This window comes from Tyto alba, unplaced genomic scaffold (assembly GCF_018691265.1).
Source record: "Tyto alba isolate M040663 unplaced genomic scaffold, T.alba_DEE_v4.0 Super-Scaffold_42, whole genome shotgun sequence".
Lineage (NCBI taxonomy): Eukaryota > Metazoa > Chordata > Aves > Strigiformes > Tytonidae > Tyto > Tyto alba.
In genome coordinates, this window is record NW_024881318.1 from 31,727,642 (window position 1) to 31,749,021 (window position 21,380).

The following is a 21,380-nucleotide window of genomic DNA, read 5'->3' on the forward strand; positions in this document are numbered from 1 at the left end:
GCTAGTACTTACTCTACTCATCTGGTTTGTATGTACAGGTAGCAGTCAAACTCAGAATTAGAGGCCACAGCTTAAGATCAGGCTCTAAGCTGATAGCAGGAGACTTGAACAAAACACCTGCCTGACAGCAGGATGTTCTATCATGGGCACCCCACAACATAAGGGGAGTGGGGAGGGCTATTTGAAAGAAAACAAAACTTGCCCCCGCTCCCTGCCACACAGCCACTGGTGCATTCAGCCACCGGTGCACTCAGCCACCAGGAACTGATCTCTGTTAAACAACTTGGTTGCTACCTACCTACGCTGCTGCTAACAGCTGCTCCACAGCTTCTCCTCTTTCTGGAGGCAGAAATCCAAGTCCTTCATTAAGCAGACTTTCAGCTGAGCATGTAGAAATTAGCTTCTACAATAAATTTTGTTACAGTAAGTAGTTACATTGTAGCAATGTGTTTTATTGAATTTAATCATTACACTAGAGAAGCTATCTGTGCTAGACATAGGTGGTTGTCTAAATTGTCTACACGCTATTGACCAACTGTTAAATATTGGAAGTGAACATAAAATGTTCAAATCAGCATGGGTGGATTTTGTCCAGAGAGCTGCTATTGTTAGTTTCATACTTTCATTTTAGAGATTCCTGTTTCAGGAAGTTATATAAATGGAAGGACAAGTCTTTAAATAGTTTGCATTATCACGGTCCCACAAAATCTAAATAAAATTCAACTAAGACCACTGCAAGTTTTGGTTCAAGGTCTTAAATAATTTTAATTTATTTCTAGTTGACTACTTTTTTTTTTTTTTTTTTTTTTTTTTAAATTCACATTATTGATAACACAAGCAATGAGAACAATTTTATTTTTTCCCCCCCTTTCCAATTTGGTCAGACCTGGCAAGCATCAGCTATTTCAAACAAAAATACAGTCAATCTACCATTTCTCAGTAGTAAAGCAATTACCAGTTATCACCCAACAGGCATTAAATTTTAGTTCACATAAACCTCCTATTTCTACATTGATTGCTCTCAAGCAGCATGAAGCATCTAAACCAAACTGACCTTAACTTATCTAAAGAACATTTTCTTTCAGATAAAATGAAAATCCTTATTCAAGAGACTCCAGAACTTATATGTATGAACCAGAAGAGTGCACTACTGGGCCAGACAAAACATAAACTGAACATGAAATATTAATATTTCATTAAAAATTGGAATGCAACATCTATATTTAAACAACTTTATTAACATAGTCAAGCAGTGATTAACATTCACATCTATTATGTCACATCATACAAATGTAAATACAAAATTACTACAGTACAATATATATTCTCTGCATGATCCAAAATATTTGGTGGCCCCAAAAACTCTTTAAAATTCAGCAGCTTATCAAAAATTAAAACCATATTCTATTTAAAATGAAGTTCTGTTAGCACATAGGCAGACTTCAAGAAATACCACTCAATTTAGTACAGTTTGAGAGGTTGCAGGATATGTTTGAAGGAAACATTCCAACGTTGTGGCAGATACAGAAACATCAGATTTAAAGCTTTCAGGCAAAACTCATACAACCTAAGTTGTCAGCAGAAAGATCCAGTCATCTTTCATTTTAAACTATTTTGTATACTGCATCCAATTTAAAATGTTAGAATGTCTAGTATTAGTAAATCAGACAATGTACAACATAACTACCTATCTCTTCCATGAAAAAAAATATTAGAGTGGAGATTTCAACAGCCAAGTGAACGTGCTTATACCAATCTGTTTTTTTTCTAACCACTGTCCTTGCAAAAAACACTCAGGCCTTCTCAATTTTGTTGCCCACCCAAAGGAAATAGATACCTAAGGCAAAAGTAGCACAATAGAACCAGCTTATAGAAAAATGACACTATACTGTAAGAGTTGAATTCTTCAAGACGTGGATTTGGCTTACTTAAAGTATACTGTAACACCACACAGGAATTAATCTTAAAGAGCCATTTTAAACTTCCCTCATATAAGTACATTCAAGTGAGCAATTATTCTTATTATTTTACCAGAATATACTCTCCAAGGCAAGAAATAAGAGTACTTGCCTCAGTTTCCGACTTAAAGTAATAGTCTAAAACTGGCTTGCTCCAACCATCAAGTGCAAAGAGCAAGCATCAGTGGCAGACAAAAACCAGCTTCTATCAGAGAATACCTAGAAGACTGATGGATGCAAGTCATTCTGGAGAATGCATAGGTGAGTGAAATACACAGCTACTGATCAAGCTTTATTTATTCAAGATGAGGTTACTGGAAATATGTAATATATAACAAATATGTATGCAAACTACATCAGCATCTATCTGAGATAACTGCAGGATGTTTTGCCATTTCACTGTAGAGCTTAACCTTTATCTAAGATAAAAAGTTACTCTTTAGACCCTATATAGAAGCTTTACACTTCTATCATCCTCATGAAAGAGACAATATTGAAGCAATTAGTGTTAAGTTGCAACTTCTTTCCTTGACAAAATCTGAAACAAATGATTTCCAATATAATGTTGCATTTAAAGCATTTTTCAAGAGATATTTAAGTTGTTTGAATATGGATGCATTCTCCTCAAGGGAAGAATGTTTTTGCACCTTATCTGTTAATACATTCAATATGAATAAAATAAGTGAAGCAAAAGTCATTATTGTCCCACAGTAGAAGGTTAATTTAGAGTAAGTTTGAGACATAGGAGCTGCCTAAATTAAATACATAAACCAATAGAACTAAGACATTTTTATTAGCATGTGTTCTGAACAAAAAGGGTACAAGAGTATTCACCTGAGATAAAGCTAGTGTTTGTATATTTCTAAGTAGCAATGAGTTTCGCTTGAGGAAATCCACTTGAAGTTTTAAAATATACATTTTACTATTATACAATATATGCAGTTAAGTAATTAAGATTGATGCTAACATAAAAGTCCTAACAACAAAAAAAAATCACAGTGTGTATCAATATTAATTACAAAATTTATGCTACTTCATAACTTTTAAAAATTATGATTATAAATTTTAAACCCATTCTTCTAAAAGTGACCTTTTGAGTACAAGCTTTACGAAGCAATAAACTAAAGCATAAGAATTAGCTTATTACAATTTAAATATATACATATTCACTGATTTAGAAAATAATCATGCTTTGGAAAAAATTTACAAAATTGATTAATTTTGCTTGCAGTGGTTAAAATAATGAGCTATTTTAATCGTTTTCCCTAAATGAAATGAGCTGTTTCCTGAATGTGTAATGAAAAAAATTTAGTACTGAACTTCACTTAAGACTAATTTAACAGCAATTTAGAACTGCCAAAAAGACGCATTTGTAAAGATTTTAAATACACTTTCTGTTACCAACTTAGGTTGATCAGCAGCTTTTGTTCACTCTCAGAATCCTTCAGAAAGGGAAACTCAGAACAGGAAAAAGGCATATATAAAAACAGTAAACACTGACCTCCTGAGGTTCCTACAACAAAAATATTCAAGTAGAAAACTACACCATTACTTAGCAGCGGCTATTTCTGTAGTTTAGCACACTAACAGCACTTTATTCAGTGTGTAAGGAGCAAATGAAGTAAGCCGTGCTTTTAGCATGCCAAGAGGCAGAAACACTGGAATGTAACAAAGACAAACTCACAACTCTACCAGTATAAACATTCAGTCAACATTCAAGAACTGTCAAGACTACACCACAAGAATTAAGATGCTTTTTATATATCCCATGATGCAATAACTGAATTATGTTAATGCTGATTCAGAACATTTCTTACCTCACATTATACTCTAAATGGCTTCTGCAAATCTCTGCACTGTATTATGCATTAGTAGTATGTTTATTTGCTTTAAAATATACCATGAGTGAACTTACTGATACAAAAGACTGTTTTGTCAGTACTGTTTATTTCTGCCTTATTTTAATTATTTTCCTTGCTGTTATACCAGATCAGTTCACATCTGTACAAGTACCTATTAAAATATGTATGTACAAAAGTGGCATCCTAAGCTAATCTGAGGTGAGGTGGAATGGTTTTATTTGGTTAAAAGGGCTTTCTCAAATTTAAAAAGATTAGTTAAAACTCAGATTCTAGCTGTTTTGCTACAGTATTATTTGAGTAGGTTTTCTATTCTAAAAATTTTTTAAGGTAATTTCTCTGGAACTCTTCCCTGATGTTCAAACACACTCAAAATTAAAGCAAGTTTGGGTCTAAAATAATATCCTACCTTGCTAAGTTTTAAATTTTTGTTGGTTTTTTCCTTCCAGAATTTGGTTTTAAAGTGTTTTTAGTGACTATTACTACTTTACTTCAAAGTTATTAGTTAAGGAGGAATTTGGTATTTGCTACCAAAGCAATGTAGTTTAAAAGCAAGTTATCACATGCAACTTTTATCAAATTGAATAAACACTATATACTAGCATTACTGAATGTATTTCATCCAGTACATGTCCAAACTGTTCTTCAGACACAATCCATTACAATTTGCAAAGCCAAAAAAAAAGGGTGTGGAGGGCATGTAAAACATGCATGCTGTCATGCATAAAAAAAAAAAAAAAAACCCAAACAACAACAACAACAAAAAACCAAACAAAACAAACAAAAAAAAAAAACCAAAAAACCCCCAAAACCTCTTTCAACAGCATGTATAAATTCACACTCACACAGCTCAAAATTCAGTGCAATGGCTAAATCATTCAACAGTCAAAGAACAGAACCATGCAAAGAAGAGCAAGTTCTTAAAAAAACCCCAACCAAACAAAAAAAAAAACCCCAAAACTGTTATCCAGTATCCATTCTGCAATGCAAAGGTGAGAAACTAAATCTACAAAAAGGCTGTTATGGCTTAATTTTGTTTTGCAGATTAATTATGCAGCACTTGAAAAATGGAAAGGTGTGGCTTCACCTCTGACCAGCAGAGTTAAAAATCTCTCCATTTTCCTTTTTCATCATGGGATACTCTTTAGGCAATCTAAATTATTAAAGACTTGCCACTTTCAGATGGACACAAGATCAAGTGTACCAGTTAGGATTTCACATTCACAGTACATAAGAAAATACACATGAAAGGAAAAGTAAAGGGTTAACTTAACAAGGATTTATTCACAGGAGTACATGTAAGTAGAGAAAAAAAACACAACAGAAAAGCTAAACAAATGAAATGAAGAGGATCCAAACCAACTTTCACTCTGTAGCTTTAAACTTGCACCCTTGTGCATTTAACTACGTCACAAAGGGCCACCAACATGCGCCAATACAGTGTAGATACCCTGCATTACATCCATAAAATTAAAACATCTCTTTAAGATCATGCTTTGAACAAAAAGAAAGCATAGAAGGTAATATGTTGAGTTGGAATAAACACAAATATATCAATCATGTCATCAACTTCTACAATTGTCTTTACGTGCCAACTAACATTTATGCAGCCTTTAACAGGTCTTACCATGTAACTCTTTTTTAGAGATTCTGAGAAGATCACTAGTATATAACCATGCAGAAAGCACATCACACTGACAGCACAGAGGCAAATATTTTGCACAGCTATATCAGCTTTCCACATTGTGCAGGTTACACACAATACAATATCAATCTTATTCTTAACAGATCCTAAAAAGGTATTTCAAGGCCTAATTGTTTACTACAGTACTTTATATCTATATTCTTAAGTAAAATCCACTGAATCTTCAAAAAAGGAATTTTAAATGCAGGGCTATATTAAATTGGTAAACTGCAACACAAAACTGGCGCAACATAGGTAAGTGTATACCAATTTCACTCTATGTGATGCAAGCATGCTACTTTCCCACTAATTTAAATGACTTCTGATCACTATGAGCCAGAACACATGCCTGAACCTTAAACTGCACGTTAAGAATAATGCCTTACTCTAGAAATAAAATCTAATGAAGTACAATAATCAAATCATATTCACTACTTTAATTATTTTTTAAATGTAAAAATTAAGATGTCAACCTTTCCTTTGAAGTGTCCCTCCCCTTACCCCAAAAATCAAAGGAGTGACTCCTTTGGCAGCTTGCAGGTTGCTTCATTTTGTCCAAGTTAATCTTTATTAATTTATGATGGGGTATCTAATATTGTACACTGCAAGTGCCTGTTCCTAGACACAAGCTGCATTTTAAATGTACTAACTTCATTTGTGTAGTTCTTCATTAACATGCAAATACCTAGGAATCCCATCAAGCAGGATGAAATAATGTAGAAAACCCTTACTTAAAAAAACTTGAAAGAAAAAAGAAAGCCTTTTACTGTTTGTGACCCCCATTCTTAGGTTTCCTTTATTGTGCGCAAAGTAGTTTTCCTCTTTACGTATCCCTATGGTTCAATTACATAGTTCTTATTTTGGTAAAATCCCCTACAATATTCCAGAATGTGCTGTTTTGTGACTAGATTTTTTTTTTTCTTCTTCACATCCAGTGCAGAGTTGTAATAGGAGACAGATTTCCACCCACAAAGGCTCCAGATGTTAAAACATTTCCCAACATCGACTTAATACAGTAACGGCAACACCTCCCTCCCGCCCCTCCCAGTAGGGTTGGGATTGTACTGTATTCCCTACTGGTTTACCCTTCCCCCCAGTAAAGGGTAGCATTTTCCCTGGGTGCAGAGGCTCCCTCATAGTCTCCCAGACTGAAGGACCTGTAAAAGATAAAGACATAATTAAATCTCACCTTGAACCTTAACTGATAGATCTGTGCATAAACAAAGTACATTTTTTTGTCTTTTTTCATCAGTTGGTGCCAACTTTTAACTGAAAAACAATTTTATGCCTAGATTTTCCCTTTTACTTTCTCTGTAAAGAAAAAAGCCTATTTATATCAAGTAAATTATTATTCATGAAACAACAATGTATGCTTTTACACTGACAGTTCCACTATTGTGGCTAAACTTAGATTTAAGATAAAAGCTGTCCTATCTATTCTAACAAGCTTTTTCATTTCTAGCACAAAATTATGAGGTAGTTATGACATTGAGAAAGAATACTAAATATACCTGCTACTGATCCAGCAAGTGCACTTTTAGGCAGATTAAATAAGATAGTTTACTGTCTTCTCAGTTCAAATTGAGAATAATGGTGGATTTTATTACTTCAGATTCCTATTCATTAGGAGAAAACACCCTTCTGTCAGAACTAGAAGGCCCTCATTAATAAATACGCAAATGTTTGAAATTGGGTTATTTTTAATCCACTTTTCAGACTAATCATGTAACTCAAATAGGATTTCTTATGTCACTGACTTTGAAAAAATCTTAGACTGCCTTTTAAAATAGTTGTCCAGTCAACAATAAAACAGAACTGCAGGATTTACTTCCATAATTTTGGTACAAAAATTCTACAGCAAGTATCAAATTTATACAAAGACTGAATGAATAAACTTAATTCACCCTCTTTTTTGGGTAGTATAATAATCTCTTCACAGTATCACATTACACATGCAAAATTTACTTTATACAGTGTGCACAGGTAGCAGATGAAGCAAGGCGCTATAATAATAAAACTATTCTAGAATGCACTATCACTGTTCTTTGCTGAAGTTGAATCATTACACAAAACTGTAACAATTCTAAATTGGTGGACAAAATGCAACATGGCAATAATAAACATATTAGCCTCCCCAAAACATCAAGCTCTACAGTGACAGTAGTTACAGATTAGCATAACATCCTTTATTCAGTGTAAAGATCATCTAGTATGTGGTTAGGAATATATAGGACTTCTCATGGCTAAAGTGTGTTAACAAACTTGCTTTCTTATCCTAGAGGAATACTGCTGCTTAGATCACATCTGCAATCTGCTAGGCTGTGTCTTTATTATGATGGCTTGAGGATCATATTCATCACTTTACTTATTAAACTTCAACCAACAGTCTGTTATCCCTACAGTTCCAACCTTATCTTGATACACTACTGTGTGTATCATACACTCTTTCTTTCTCTCTCCCTTGCTCTGTAAAAATAAAATAACAGAGGCAAGAAAACTGCTTTTGACACAGCTACCATCCTTTAGGTATACTATCATTCCTTTTTCTCCTTTTTATAGGAAGGAAAGAAATCCCATCCAGTGTATCTGAAAAATTCTGGTCTGATGAATTAATTATGTTTCATATAATGCAAACACGGAGAAAGTCTCTTATACAGCTCTGTTTAGCAAGGAAGATTTGTGTACTTACCTCTAATTATGGGACTGCAGCTACATTGCATGAGGTTAAACTCCATAGTAAGCTGCAAGGCGCTCTTTTAAGGGAAGAGGAAACTGGTCAGAGAAACGCCTCCAATTCTCATCCCCAACTTGATTTTTAAATCCATGAAGAATCTACAAATGAGAGAGGGGAAGTCAAGATAATCACTAAACAGAGGATACATTATTTACTACCAACAGATGCAGTAAGCCACAGAGTGCTGGATTGTACATATGTCCATTTGAATTCTCCAATTTAATACCAAAATGCTACTAAGAAACAAAGGAAGTCTGGTAATGTCTTTCATAACTAAAGTATTTTGTCTTTAAAGGGTGACATAGAATATAGCTACCCACACAAATTAGTGTGTGTATACCTCTCTGTATTTTTAATGAGTAAGGTGACTTACAAACTTGAGTTAGGCCATTTCAGAATGCTACGCATTTTATCAATTGACACAATTTATATACATTAAGGTTACTGTATTCATATTTCTTTTAAAAATGTGTAATATGTTATAAGAAGAAATCTGACCCACAACTGCAGCCAGTATTTGACAGAATGAGTACCTGTCAATTTCTAGTAGTGTTTAGCTCCAGTGCTAAAAAACAAATCAAAACAAAAAAAAGAGAAATACTGGACAATCCATTTTTTCCCCATTATATCTGAAAGGATAATTATTGTTGAAAAAACATCTAACTGGACTGCAGCAATCACATATTCATGAGGAAGAAATGTAAAAATCATGTATGACATCACTTGAAGAAATCTAGGTCTCCTCTCTTGCATAGCAAAAAGCACAGAAGAATACACTTTAAAAAGCAAGGATGTCCTTATGTCAAGTGACCAAGAACCAGTGAGTCCAATTTAAATGCATTAGATCCCACATGGATAACTTGGAAAGAATCTGAAAAAGAGGAACCTAACTTACTGAAGCAAGTATTCAGTTCTGAAGGACCAGTGCAGAAACATGCACTGACACTGCTTTGGACAACCATCACAGACAGCATCCTGGACTTTCTTTTAAGCTTGTAAGTATTTGCAGTTTCTTTCTGCTGATGCAAGACAGCTGTGTGCTTCCTGGACACCATGCTCCTTTGGAGGAGACCAGTTATCCGAGAGGCTAACTCGGACAGTAAGATTTCTGTCCTTGCTCTTAAAGATGGGATAAAAAAGTTCTAGCTTCTGTTCCGATTATCACACATGGCATTACTTGAAGAAAAAGTGCCAATACTGACCCACGATCCTAGCAAGTACTTAGGAATATGCTCAGTTTTTGCTTTAAGAAGATCATCAGGAACTTTTGACGTACATCCTTCCTAAAAGCAGAGATTCCACTTTACATTTATGAGGGGAGCCACATTACTGAACAGCAAAGGCACCTGTTTTGTCAAACTGAAGTAAGTTTATTTTATTTTATTTTTTTAATCCAAGACACTAGTGCCAAAATACAACATATCACATTCTGGGTGGGGGTTTTGTGCTTATTTTACTCAAGGCAAACAGTCTTTTTGCTTAAATTATATTGACACTTTGTTTAGGGATGTATTCTTGGGTATAACTGTATGTTAGTTTCTTGAAATTTGCTCATCCAAGAGGGATTCTGAGGAAGATTAAGCAATCCCAGAAATTTATTTTCAGCAGAAGTAAGAAAGACAGATCAGGACACCACTGGAATACTTTTAATTTGCAATTTTCTAGATATTTCTCCAAAATAAAGTAGGCATTTTCATGGCAAAAAAAGTCTTGAACCATACAAAGCTCATTTTCTAGAAAAAAATCTTAAAATGTGGTATGAAACCCCTGTTCTTCCAAATTCAGGCAAAACATAGCAAGCTGGACATTATGAAAAGCTCTCTGAGGATGATCACCCCTTCAAATAAGATCAAGCTAATTTTTAAATATTGTTAAAGAAAGTTTGGGATAACCCAAATGCATATAAGAAAATACAAGTTAAAAAATTCAGGATTTTTATGTTGTTTTGTCTGAAAATATATGACCTTGCAAAAAAGTCTCTGTGACCACAAATACAGTAAGTGCTAACAGTAGGAACAGAAAGCAAGAAACAGAGGATCCAAAACAATCACTGTTAGGATATGCTGTTATATTAGAAGCCTTACCTTACAGAACATGTCTCGGAGATCATCTTTTGGGCTAATCCACGATGCAACAGCATCACAAAAAAAAATAAAGTCCTATAAGATTAAACAATCACATAGGTTAGAAACCTCAATTTATAGGTCTGAAAACAATGCCTGATGTTCATTATATGTCCTATGCAGGGTCTTTAATCCTAATTCACATCAGCTTTTGTTGTTATCTTCTTTTTTCCAGTTAATTCAGACAATAATGGTAAGTTATTTTACGCCTAAGTGTTCAGAAATAGAAACAGCTAAGTGTAGGAATAGCTTTATTTCATCAGGTTTTTGATTAAAAAAACCCCAGTTTTAAAAAACCAACTCCCTTCTCCCACACCACAGTTGTCTAACATTAATTCTTTTAGTACACATACCAGGTTCAAGAACCAATCACCTTAGCAAGCTCAAGACCCCAGTCACAACACTGGGTCTCTCACGCACTTCCAACTGGGTTAAAAAGCTGTTTTATTTCTTTAAGCAGAGACAGAAGTCTTTTCTGGGACACACAGAATATTTATCATACAGGTTCAAAACTAAAGCCACCCCAAAATTCCTGTATTTTGTTCATCTGCTGTGATGCATACCTTCTACTACATCATTAAAACATCTGTGTTTAATTATTAAGTTGATAATGCACATTTTTTTGGGCAGGACCCGAGCAGGATAAGAACTACAGTGAGGAAGAGATGGGATAATGAAGAGAGTCTTTAATTATCCCCTTCCCTTAAACTATGTGAAAGAACAAATGGAGGGCAGAAGAGGGAAATGCTGAGTATAGAATAAGGCATAAGTGAAATGAACTGAACATTTCAAAACAAGGTCAAAGCTCAATTCTTGTGTTTCAGGAAGAATAATTCTAGACAGAAGAGAGGGAAAATCACCTTTATTTTCCTCTTATAAAATACTACATTGGTACAGCTTTACTTTGGAGGTGTGGAGACTAAAGAGCAAATCATAATCTATTCTTCAGATGTACCATTTTTTTTAAAGCAATGCATGTTCCTTGTCAAATTGACTATTTAAGCAGTATATCCAAAGTTGAAACAGAATCTTCCCTACCCAAGTTTTAAGAATGAAGGGGTGGTTACTGTTTTTGTTTTGTTTATTGTTTTAAAAGCCTAGGTTACATTTGGAAAATAGGTTTACATATGTCAACTTTTGCCTTGTATCGTCATACAGATCCTGACTACAACTTGACAGAAGTACCAAAATAGTTATTTTAATCAAAGTTCATTTATTTACATGTACTTGGTAAGTAAAAGACAAAAACTGAATTTAACAATACTCTTCTCCTTTCCTTTGCTAGGTGATAATTACTGAAGGGTCCTGATATTCACCATTTGTAATATAAACATTTTGGCCTTTGTGACCCCAACATAAAGCTACAAAACATACTACAGGGAATCACGTGAGGCTAAACTTTTTGGTAGTTCATATACAGGTTTCACTAAATTTCACGTGAGTAAAGAAAAGAAGTTAAGATCTATTCAGGTATCTTACTTGGACTACTCCACTGGGGTTGACCGAGATCATGGTACATATCCCACGGAATGCTGAATCCTTTTCCTCATTGTCTCTTATGTTTCGCAGAGAGGTGCACCTAGCAAGTTGGAGAGCAAAATTCAGCTAACTCTATTACTTCTTCTTCAATCAAGTCAGAACTAGATGACAGTATTTGATGGAATAAGTCACACTGATAAGATGATCTGAAACACTATTTTGAACACTTAGAAAAACACTTGTTGCACACAGTCTTTACTAGCATATATTCCCATTAGGCATCATCTCCAGAATGCTGTTCTCCTGTTGCACTATGTACACTTAGGAAGTGTGACCTGTATTCCATTAAATACAAAAGAAACATGTATCTGAAATACTTATATAAACTATCATTATTAGAAGCGGAACATATAATACTATCACAGTATGAATTATGTCAGATACCACTTACAGAACAGTTATTTAACTTTTACAGCAGCAAGCAAGCTATTTTATACATAACAAATCTATAAACATATATTCCTTACAGCAATTCAAGCCTCAGACTGAATTTTAAGTAAAGTAATGCACGGTTTAAGTTTTACAGTATTTGCATGCGTTGTATTATCATTCTGGTGGATTTTAAAATGCTCTTTCATAGTCAAGCTTTAACACAGCAAGCATGTGACAATCTTATCCCATGCATAAATTAGTCGTTAGCCACAACATAAAGAATACATGACGGTGCTACTAAAAACTCACAAACCTGATAGGACAAGATTAGTCACATGGTTGGCAATGATTAAGGATTGAGATTTTGTAACCAACTGAAAATATATCTAAAAGTGAGATAGAGAGAAGAAAGAAAGAAAGAGAGTGAAGAAAAATGAATTAAAAAAAAAGATTGAATAATACACACCAGGGTCTTATAAACTGCTGTAGCATGGGGGCCACCTCTTGAGGACAAACGTAACCAAGACGACCAATTGTTATTGCTAAGGTAACGCAATCACGGTTATACACCACCAAACGCCAACCAAGACATGAGCAAATGAGGGGGGAGGAGAAAAAATAAAGAAAAAACAACAAATAACTCAGAAACAGAAACCAACAGAATCCGTGTATGATAATAAACATAAGATTTCACCAGTGTTGTTTATTACCACCCCCTAAGTAAGAGGCAGCAACATATATGGTATACTCTCCAGGGTAAAAGAAAAATTAAAGAAGTAAATGAGAGAACACCAAAAACACAATTTAAAATCCAAAGGCTTTCTGATGTAAGCAATCATTCTGACCTCTTCCAAGTAACCTCTTACAGTAAATTTACCTAACGTATATTTTGAAGTTTTTATTCAAATGTACTATTATGGATACTCTTGATAAAAAGGAATTAATAATTTTCAGTTTTAGTATGAAGTATTCTAAACATTTTTTTTTCAATATTTAGAATTCCAGATTTTAATAAATATACTCTATCAGTAAAAAAATATTTAAAAATACTTCTACATTGAAAAATATGGTGGTCTACCTAAATGTGCTAAATAAACACTTCTCAAAGAGCACCAAATATCTGTCTACTTCATAATCTCTTAGAGAATTTAATTTAAAGTAGTTGCTAACTCACAGCAACTGTCTGCAGAACATTAATTCTTTAATCCCAATATTTCTCCTGTTCACAAAAGACTTCCTCATGGAAGTCGTATAAGAATCTTGACTACTGATACCAAGGCATAAGGACACATGAAAGGCAAAATTGCTTCATCAAATGATTAGGTAACTTGGTCCTTTGTTCCGAGGGACAGAGTGAAGAAAATACCATTATGCAAATGTGTTTTAATGGTGTTTGCTCAACTCACAAAAGATTAATCTTTAGAAAAAGGAGAGGGTGGGGAATAATGTATCAGGATTACTTGAAGCAAAATACATGAATAATACTAAAATCCAGCAGTTTTATATGAAGCAGAGAAAGGAAACCTATGTTCAAGGGACAAACTATGCAACACTCTAATTAACAGGCATTTGTGAACAGTTTCATGAAACATGCAATAAAGCAGATGATGCTTTTTCCAAGAAAAGTTTGGTGTAGGATATACTAGCGTTTGAAAAATATTCATTCCATAAAAGCTGCAGCTCACTGTTAACGTACTGTTTTGCCCTGGTGTTACTCAATTTCAGTATGCAGTGTCTAAAATTTTTGGCACATCTAAATTATAGAACTGCAAATGAAGTGCTACTTTCAAATGAAAATACACTTTTAAGTTTTGTCTGTAAATTCTCACAACTACAGTTTGTACAAGGAGAAGTAATCTTCATCAAAGCTCAGCTTTTTGTCATGTACTGGTTATTTTCTATACGATTACTTTTATTTAAGGTGGTCTCACATTTCCATAGCAGAAGTGTTTTCATAGCTCATTATATAGCAAACTAAAGCAGAAAACAGTAATATTCTTGCATATACTAGTGGCAGGCAGCAAAATATCCCACAACAAACTTATAAGTACAACACACTCAACATTTATTTGCAGTTATGCATCCACATTTAAAGTAACTATTAAGAGAATAAAAAAAAGAGTCAGTGTTTTGGATGCTTCCAAAATTTCTCTAACAATGATAGAAGCAAACATTTAAGCACTGGATGCCTCTCAGTTATGGGTATTACACATCCATCAGTGCAGAGGAAGGGTGTCAGGGCAGGGGGAGGGGAAAGCAAATTTATATGGCTATACTATTTCATGGTATGTTTCACAAGAAGGTATTTGCTCCAAAATTCTCTTTTCAAAAAGTAGTACCTATAATATTCCAGAGAACTAGGTAATTTTCAAGTTCACCTTCCATACTAAATGTGGGTAGGGGGAGGGGAGCAATGAAAGTGCACCTTTTAAGTTTAGAGAATACCAGAGGAAAAATATGCATTGAAAATCTCTCTCCAATTTATCTCTTTCTTAGCTCAAAAATACAACTGTACCATTGAATTTGCATCACTTTCAATCGTGTCAGGTATAATGACTAAACCGTCATTTTCTTACAAGACAGTTTTCAAACAGGAAAAAAAAAAAAAAGAAAAAGATATTCTCAGTTAATAAAATAGTAAAACAGAAACCTGTCAAATTATTAACAAAGATTTGCAGAAGTATGGAAGGTGCTTTTCATACCAGAACGTGCCCTCTATAAATGCAAAAGAAACAAGCCTCAGAAATTCCAATTAAGTAAGGCATTTAGGGATTGCTCCCAATTTGGAAGGCAAAGCTGTGGGCCAGAACATAAAACATGCATGCCATTATTAGATTCTTTTCAAAAATCTGTTATGAAGGGACCAGGTAATATAAGTTACACATAGTTTCAGTTATGTTGTGGTAAAGCTGCCATCACAGATCTAGATTTTAGTGTATGACATTATAAGTTTATCTTAAAGAAGAGTGTGGTTTTTGTAAATTCAAATAATTCATTATTTGTTTTATAAATGCCAATCACATTTGTTTCAAACACTAGACATATATATACAGTACACACATGTAAGGACATGCATATATTAAAATCAGTGTGAACTAAGTCTTTAAGTGTTACTGCATACATTTGTCATATTGAATACATAAATAAAACCAGATACTTAATAAAACAGATGATAAATAAATGTAATAAATGTTATAAAAGTGAGAAAGCAATAACTTTAAGAATCTAGATATATGATAGATGGTTTGCTGCAAGACTGAGACTTGTAAGAGCTTCTGCAAAACAGAGTTGCTTTTGCTTATAAAAGACAAATACATAGCAATAAAATTAGTTCTGGTGTGGTTCCCCTATGCAATTTTTAAAATTATAAAAAATGTCTAATTCCCTTCACCATATATGGTTCAGTTTTTGGGTACCTGTGTTCTCTAACAACGTCTTTGGTGTGTTGGGTCTGTTAATTATTTCTACAAGCTGGTGCAACACCATTGGAATATAAGGCTGCATCTCTATACCTGAAACAGCCAAAAAAAAAGATTCAGAGGAAAATGACCATTAATATACATAATCTAAATAGATCAGATACACTGAACTTGCTAACAAGGACAAGAATATAAATTTAATTTAAATTTTAACATGAAAGTATCACTAAAAACCAACCAAAACCCACCATTCTAAATGTGCAATGATTCAAAGAAAACAATAAATCTTACCCATCTGGATGGAGATTTCTCCAATTGCCCAGGTGGCATTGTTACACACAGAAATGAATTCAGGGTTTAGGTTGGTTCCCAAAATTGGCATGAAATCGGCTAGAAAAAACAACATTTTAAAATTTCATCACACAAATAACTCTATTGTCCTGTTATTGTAAGATCACAGGGAAAAAAAGGACTTAAAAAAAAAATCAGGTAAGCCTATTGAAATGCTTGGAAAATGTTACATGTGAATTAATAAGAGCTATATTTCTGCTATATATGAGATTAACCTGGATTTTAGAACCTAAGCAGATCAATGCAAATCTTTTCAAATTATGATTTTAAAATGTTTCTAATAGGCTTTATCTTTACATTACTAAAAACCTTTTTTCTCTGCTTTCCTTGCCAGAGGCAGGGGAAGAGAGGGGAAGAAGTGAGAAGAAAAGCACAGCTACACGTAATTTATAATGTAGTTGAACAACCCTGAAATCACCTGCATAGCTACATATTCATCTACGCTTGAAAAAACAAATGAAGCCTAGAAGGCAATTACATATTTGATTAAATTTTAAGAAAAAATTAGTTAAAAGTAATTATAACATCTGCCAAATAAATCTTAAATTCCAGGCCTATCGAAGCATTCATTTCGCAAGTTAAGTGTGCATCTGTGGGAAGAAACAGTAATTATCATGTAAGTGTATAACTGATGCTACTTCCTTACTGAAATCAAAGCCAAAGCAAAAACCCAAACCAAACCTGACCCCCTCTAGCCAAGTTTTCTAATTTTGATGTATTTGCACATAATTTTATGTAACAATAAATTCTACTACAACAAAAAAAGCTATAAATTCAAGAATTCAAATTAAGCAACTATTCTTATTGAAGTCTAAGTACATCTGTTTTGCTGTATTTCAGCACAACAGGTAGTTTGTTACATTATAAAAATCAAGGACAAAATTGAACTTTTGCACTGACTACAAAAATAAGAACATGTCTTTTAAACACAAAATTTGAAGCAGAAAAGACCACAGGCCCTTGCTGATAAAGAAAAATGAAAACTCACAACACCATGAAAAGGCAACCCACAGAAAAAGGAGCTTAACAATGGCTAAACCAGCCTCTCAACAATTTGCAAAACAAGTTAATTGTTTAATATGTAAAAGAAACATACCAATGCAAGGCTTAACATGTTGAAAACACGCCTTTGTCAGATCACCTAACAATGCAAAAGAACTCTGCCGTACCTCAGGCATTTTATCCTAAAGAGAGGAAGAAAAATATTACAGTTCCAGAAGTGTTTCTGATTCTCTGAAGAAAGAAAATCCTTGGATCAGACAGGTTACTCATCTCACCTGCATGCACTGGTACATTAATGTCAGGATATTGCTGCGAGCCACTAGCTGTTCAATGTTGCCTCCAAGTCCTTCAGCTAAACCACTGAGTAAATCAAGAGCCACAATCATGAAATCTTTATCTGGAGCCTCATATTGGTCTGGCTGAGCATTATGCAACTGCAACAAATAAGTGTGCATTTTCAAAATGAGTATTAGATTTTCTCAGGGGTATGCATTAAAAAGAAGTTTCAGAACTGCACCTTCATTTAGATATTGGCGGTTATGCTATAAATCTCCCTGCAAACCCATAACTTGACATAGTTAATACATTGGTTTAAGGATTTATTCTGAAAACATTGGAATAAAATAGAAAAATACCATGGCTTGTGCAAGGGTCTTCTGCACCAGATTTACACAACGCTGGTACACAGGTTCACAGTATGGAAGAAAGCCAGATTGCAAGGCAGTAGCAACTGACGACAGGCACTAGAATTAAAAAAAAATAACAGTCACTACCTTTCCTCAAATCCCTCAAGTGCCTTTTGCCTGGGAGAGATAAGTTAAAAGGCATCAGCATTTTAAGTACATCCACAAGTAGCTGATTAAGTAAACACAAACTAGAAAGGCATTACCAATTAGCTGAGTCAAGGCAACTATAAGCAAGTTCTTACTCTCTCCTATGCATGCCAGTTGAGAAAATTTCTCAGCAGCAATATCTTCTTAGAGGTAGCCAAGAAAGTCTATACAAAACCAGCTATGATAATTCAGCCAGCACTTACACTAAGCTTCAGTATCTTCACCATGTACAAGCCCTAACACAACTTAAGAGTAATTAAACTAATTTTTCTAGAGGTGCTTTACTGCTTCACACTCAGAAAGTACAGAGAATAAATTGCATGGTCTGGTTCATACCTTCAGCTTGTCTGACAATAGTTTTAATGAAGGGATGAAGGGAGAGCAAGAGGAGAGAAGACAAGAATAAAAGAAGGATGGAGCATTTTTTTTTTTTTTCCTAAAAGAAGCCAATTAAAGAAAACACTCCAGAATGGCAGGGAAAAAAAAAATCTAAAAGATTTCTGCTAAACTTAATGCCATTTCCTCAGTCACAACATTTTCTTACTGCAGTCAGAATATTTTCTCCGTAACGGGAAATACCTAACACTATCAGCTTTTATAGTCATGTTTCCTAGTAGGACCATCTTTAGTAAAGTGTAATTCCTAAAATAAGTTGATTAAAAAATTCAAATTTTAACATTTACCTCTAATAAAGGGAAAAGATCTTTATCTTCATCCTTCAACATGTTCCACTTCTGGATTAATGGAGGCATTAGCATCTGAATATATTCCTGTTTAGGATGAAAATGCATCAGCTGCTGAATCAATTCACTGAATATTATTTTATTTAAAAGCTAGAAAATGAATGCATTAAGAACTGATATATATATATCTCCTGCTTTTTCAGCAAAAAACCTCAGATGTACTGTTATTCAATCTTTGTTGCAATAAGTAGAAGTAGTTTAATATTAGAATTTACAATATGTGTTTTAAGATTTTTTGATGAAGCACAGAAGAACCTTTACAGAATTAATCTTTTCCTCCAGGTTTGGTTTCAGCCTAGCTGCCTGGGTTGTTACAAATCTATATGACTGCCTCATGGCCTATGGAATATGTTTTTACTAGCAATGCAATCTGGCTGTGCATCTGCCACCTGCTTTTCTCAACCATTTCCCATTGCCCTGATGCTGCAGCTCTATGCCTCCCAACTTCCTGAAAATTCTTCCTCAAACAACTAGCCACTGATGAAGAAAGTAATTTCCTATCCTTCCAGAAGGATGCACTTACCCCTTCTGCATGAAGCTGTTGCATTTTCCCTGCCACTGCACTGCCATAGTCACAGGGACATTGAGCAAGGCATCCCTATAATGCTGCTGCTCTCAGAAGGTATATAAAGAGCCAACAGATGCCGTCAGATAATGTTATGTCCAAAGATACAAAATTTTAAGTGACTGAAGAAAGTCCCACCATCATCACAAGATCCCATTTAGCTTCCTCTTGGCACTGTCAAATGTCAAGATAGCCAAAGAGAGACTGAAAAAGAGGTCCTTTGATCGTGTGGGGTCTCAGATTGCAAGTAAAATGACATAAAAACAACTCAAATTGTTTTATTCTAGTGTTTCTATATCATGTGAAGCACTATATATATATATATAAAACAAATTTTAATAGCAATCATAAGATGCACATGTGACATGTATGCATATTCTATTAATATATGCACACTAACCCCTCCTCCCACTATATTTGCCTATGTTATCTGTACTTTGTCCAGAGGATTCTGTGTTTTAATATATATATAATGAATGCCTGTCTCAATCTCTGATAAAGCAATTTCTAGTGATGATGTGCTCCAGTACATTGGAAAGAGACACACAGAGAAGCTTAGCTATACTTAAAGAGGTTACAAAAAAAGTGTGGTCATTAGAAATTAAAACACACATTCCACCAATTTCACTAAAGTCCCATTTCATGTCTATATTGACATATGTATCTCCTCTGACCCAAAAAATTCTGAGTGTGAGAAAAATGAGAAGCACATTTCACAAGCCACCACACACACAATCATTTATTCAGAATGGCAAATATTTGTGTAGTGGGAAAATTACATGCAGCCTATGTGTTTTACCTGTAAATACTTAGTATTGAGACCTACACAGAAATATCAGCATTTCTGTTTTATAACATGTAAAGCACACTACAAAATAGTGAGCCAGTTTTTCAATTATGATGAGTGCTTCTACATAACAGAAGGTATACTCACTGGTTTATTTAGATGATGTCCTACAGAATCTGCTAGGGTTCCTATGGCATCATAAAGAATGAGCAGGTTTTTATGCTGGTATTTACTAAATGCGAAGACCAAAGTGTCAAGTATATATGCAAGATAAGGAACAAGCTCTGTACAAGCCTCCTCTTCTAGAGTAGCAAAGGCACTGAGAGACAAAAAGCCAGGTCAGTTAGTATCTTGGAAAAAACAAAACAAGACAACCCCAACATACCCCACACTATGCATTTCTGCTCTTGCATTGTGATGAACAAAATTTAAAAATATTGCTGTAAACCCCATTATGTGTACACAGGAAGCCCCCACTGAAAAAAGCATTGCTGTACACAAGTTACAATATACTAACTGAAACAGTAAGAATTGTAACAAAGGGTGTTTACTTAAATTCAAAATGGCCCACTGTCTTTAATGTATGCTGTAGCTGCACCTAGGAGCCCTAACGTTGTGCTAATACAACACCAGTGTCAGTTTGCATTCTCAGCAGTTCACTAAATAGAAAAACAGGTACAGAAAGACACAGAAAACTAAAAGCAAAGACAGGGCATGAACAATTTTAGCCAGTCTTGGTCAAAGCACACATCACAGCATCATGGAAACTTTTCAGGTTGTCTGTCGAGTGTTTGAAAAGCAGCACTAAAAAAACCCACCCAAAACAAATAACACACACCCCTCACCAGACACACTGCTTCATAGGAACATTAAGGAAAGGAAAAAATTATGAGCTATCGAAGATTTACTGGCCTAACTTATGTCAACAAGATTATTATTAGCCTGTCTCTGCACTAAAAATACATGCATCACCACATGAGGTGAACAATCCCCTACTAGCATGCTACCAAATACAGAAATGCCTTTTTCTTAACACAATGCAACTGTGAGCACTATTATATTATTATGAAGTATTATTTCAGAAAGGCATATAATGTGAGCAGGAAAACATGTTTCAGTAAAATAACCTTTTTGGGTGTCACCAACTAAAGGAGCAGTTTCTCAATAGTACTGAAATGAATGTTAGATATCTGCTATAGATATCTGCTATGGTACAGAAGTTAGTGACGAAAACATACATTATCCTATGATCAATTTTCAATTTGGTAAACATTAGCTATCTGTGCAACTATTCACTGTAGGGATGCAGCTTATTGCTCCTCTCCAAGAAGGACTGTTGTATCTCCTTGCAATTTAGAAAGCTAGTAAGTATGTTTTGATTTGTAACTGTTCTACATTTTCCTTAAAGTGG

The 21,380-nt window shown here is 34.4% G+C and overlaps 1 protein-coding gene across 4 annotated transcripts in view; it reads right to left on the reverse strand.

The window, feature by feature from the left end:
* Positions 1 to 1,218: 1,218 nt before the first annotated feature.
* TNPO1 (transportin 1) overlaps positions 1,219 to 21,380 on the reverse strand; it is an 80,672-nt gene continuing 60,510 nt past the window's right edge. For 2 of the 4 annotated variants that reach the window (XM_042804464.1, XM_042804467.1), the window contains 12 exons: positions 20,117 to 20,288; positions 18,558 to 18,644; positions 17,677 to 17,784; positions 17,317 to 17,475; positions 17,136 to 17,223; positions 15,980 to 16,078; positions 15,686 to 15,781; positions 12,736 to 12,811; positions 11,838 to 11,937; positions 10,320 to 10,394; positions 8,191 to 8,333; positions 1,219 to 6,658 (listed from right to left, as the gene is read on the reverse strand). In XM_042804464.1, coding sequence (XP_042660398.1) covers positions 8,226 to 8,333; positions 10,320 to 10,394; positions 11,838 to 11,937; positions 12,736 to 12,811; positions 15,686 to 15,781; positions 15,980 to 16,078; positions 17,136 to 17,223; positions 17,317 to 17,475; positions 17,677 to 17,784; positions 18,558 to 18,644; positions 20,117 to 20,288 — 1,168 coding nt within the window. In that variant the 3' untranslated portion in view covers positions 1,219 to 6,658; positions 8,191 to 8,225. Of the gene's footprint in view, positions 6,659 to 8,190; positions 8,334 to 10,319; positions 10,395 to 11,837; positions 11,938 to 12,735; positions 12,812 to 15,685; positions 15,782 to 15,979; positions 16,079 to 17,135; positions 17,224 to 17,316; positions 17,479 to 17,676; positions 17,785 to 18,557; positions 18,645 to 20,116; positions 20,289 to 21,380 lie in introns of all 4 variants that reach the window. The other 2 variants (XM_042804463.1, XM_042804466.1) reach the window with 1 other exon arrangement.